This window comes from Neopelma chrysocephalum, unplaced genomic scaffold, assembly GCF_003984885.1.
Source record: "Neopelma chrysocephalum unplaced genomic scaffold, ASM398488v2 Primary Assembly neopelma1_80786, whole genome shotgun sequence".
Taxonomy (NCBI): domain Eukaryota; kingdom Metazoa; phylum Chordata; class Aves; order Passeriformes; family Pipridae; genus Neopelma; species Neopelma chrysocephalum.
The window spans coordinates 1-1,526 of NW_020912211.1; the positions used below are offsets into that span (position 1 = coordinate 1).

The following is a 1,526-nucleotide window of genomic DNA, read 5'->3' on the forward strand; positions in this document are numbered from 1 at the left end:
CCCCTGAGACCGCCAAGAGCCCCCCAAATCCTCCAGAGACACCCGAGAGCCCCTGAGACCCCCCTCAAATCCCCCAGAGACGCCCCAGAGCCCCCCAAATGCCCCCCAGAGGTGGCCCTGGGGTGACAGAGGGGGGTGACAGAGCTGTGTGATGGGGTGACAGAGCCGTGTCCCCTCAGGTGATGGGCCGGAAGGGCCCAGTGACAGAAGCCCAGGGCATGGAGGTGGCTCTGGGGTGACAGGGGGTGACAGGTGGGTGACAGAGCCATGTCCCCTCAGGTGATGGGCCGCAAAGGGCCAGTGACAGAGGCCCAGGGGGTGGAGGTGGCCCTGGGGTGACAGTGGTGACAGTGGTGGGTGACAGAGCCATGTCCCCTCAGGTGATGGGCTGCAAAGAGCCAGTGACAGAGGCCCAGGGCGTGAAGATGTCCCTGGGGTGACAGGGGTGACAGGGGAGGGTGACAGGACTTTGTCCCTTGAGGTGATGGGCCAGAAGGGCCCTGTGGCCAAGGCCCAGGGTGTGGAGGTGGCCCTGGAGTGACAGGAGGGTGACAGAGCCATGTCACCTCAGGTGATGGGCCGCAAAGGGCCGGTGACAGAGGCCCGGGGGGTGGAGGTGGCCCTGGGGTGACAGAGCCATGTCCCCTCAGGTGATGGGCCGCAAAGGGCCGGTGACAGAGGCCCAGGGGGTGGAGGTGGCCCTGGCCCCCGAGGAGCTGGAGCTGGACCCCACGGCCATGACGCAGAAGTACGAGGAGCACGTGAGGGAGCAGCAGGCGCAGGTGGAGAAGGAGGATTTCAGCGACATGGTGGCCGAACACGCCGCCAAGCAGAAGGTGAGTCAGGGATGGGGACACCGCTGGCACCCGGGGGGTGGCACCTTGTCACCAAGCAGAAGGTGAACCAGGGGTGGGGGCACCGCTGGCACCTGGGGGGTGGCACCTTGTCACCTCCCAAGGCCATGGGGGTCCCCCGAGGGTGGGAAGAAGCTCGAGGGGGTTTGTGTTTGTGGGGGGATGTCCCTGTGCCCGTGTGTGCCTGGGACCCCCCCCAGCCTCTCCCTGTGCCTGTGTCCCCCCTGTGACCCCCCTGTCCCCTGTGACCATGTCCCTGTGTCCCTTATGACCTTGTCCCTGTCCCCAAGTCCCACGTGACAGTGTCCCCGTCCCCATTCCTGTGTCCCCCATGACACTGTCCCTGTTGCTCCCTGTCCCCTCCTTGTCCCCATATCCCCTGTGACAGTGTCCCTGTCCCCATGTCCCTGTCCCTGTCCCCCTGTCCCTGTGCCCCCTGTGCCCCTTGTGACACTGTCCCTGTCCCCCCTGTGCCCTCTGTGACCCTGTCCCTGTCCCCCATCCCTGTCCCTGTCCCCCCTGTCCCTGTCCCCGTCCCTGTGCCCCCGTCCCTGTGCCCCCTGTGCCCCTGTCCCTGCCCCCCCGTGCCCCCTGTGACCCTGTCCCTGTGTCCCCTGTCCCCCCTGTGCCCCTGTCCCTGTGCCCCCTGTGACCGTGTCCCTGTCCCCCCCC

At 67.1% G+C, this 1,526-nt stretch overlaps 1 protein-coding gene across 4 annotated transcripts in view; it reads left to right on the top strand.

Moving 5' to 3' along the window:
* Positions 1 to 173: 173 nt before the first annotated feature.
* The window catches only part of LOC113979463 (splicing factor 3B subunit 2-like), a 2,032-nt gene continuing 679 nt past the window's right edge, over positions 174 to 1,526 (top strand). For 2 of the 4 annotated variants that reach the window (XM_027706847.1, XM_027706848.1), the window contains exons 1-2: positions 174 to 224; positions 651 to 836. In XM_027706847.1, the coding sequence (XP_027562648.1) occupies positions 183 to 224; positions 651 to 836 (228 nt within the window). In that variant the 5' untranslated portion in view covers positions 174 to 182. Of the gene's footprint in view, positions 225 to 418; positions 472 to 640; positions 837 to 1,526 lie in introns of those variants that run through there. The other 2 variants (XM_027706849.1, XM_027706850.1) reach the window with 2 other exon arrangements.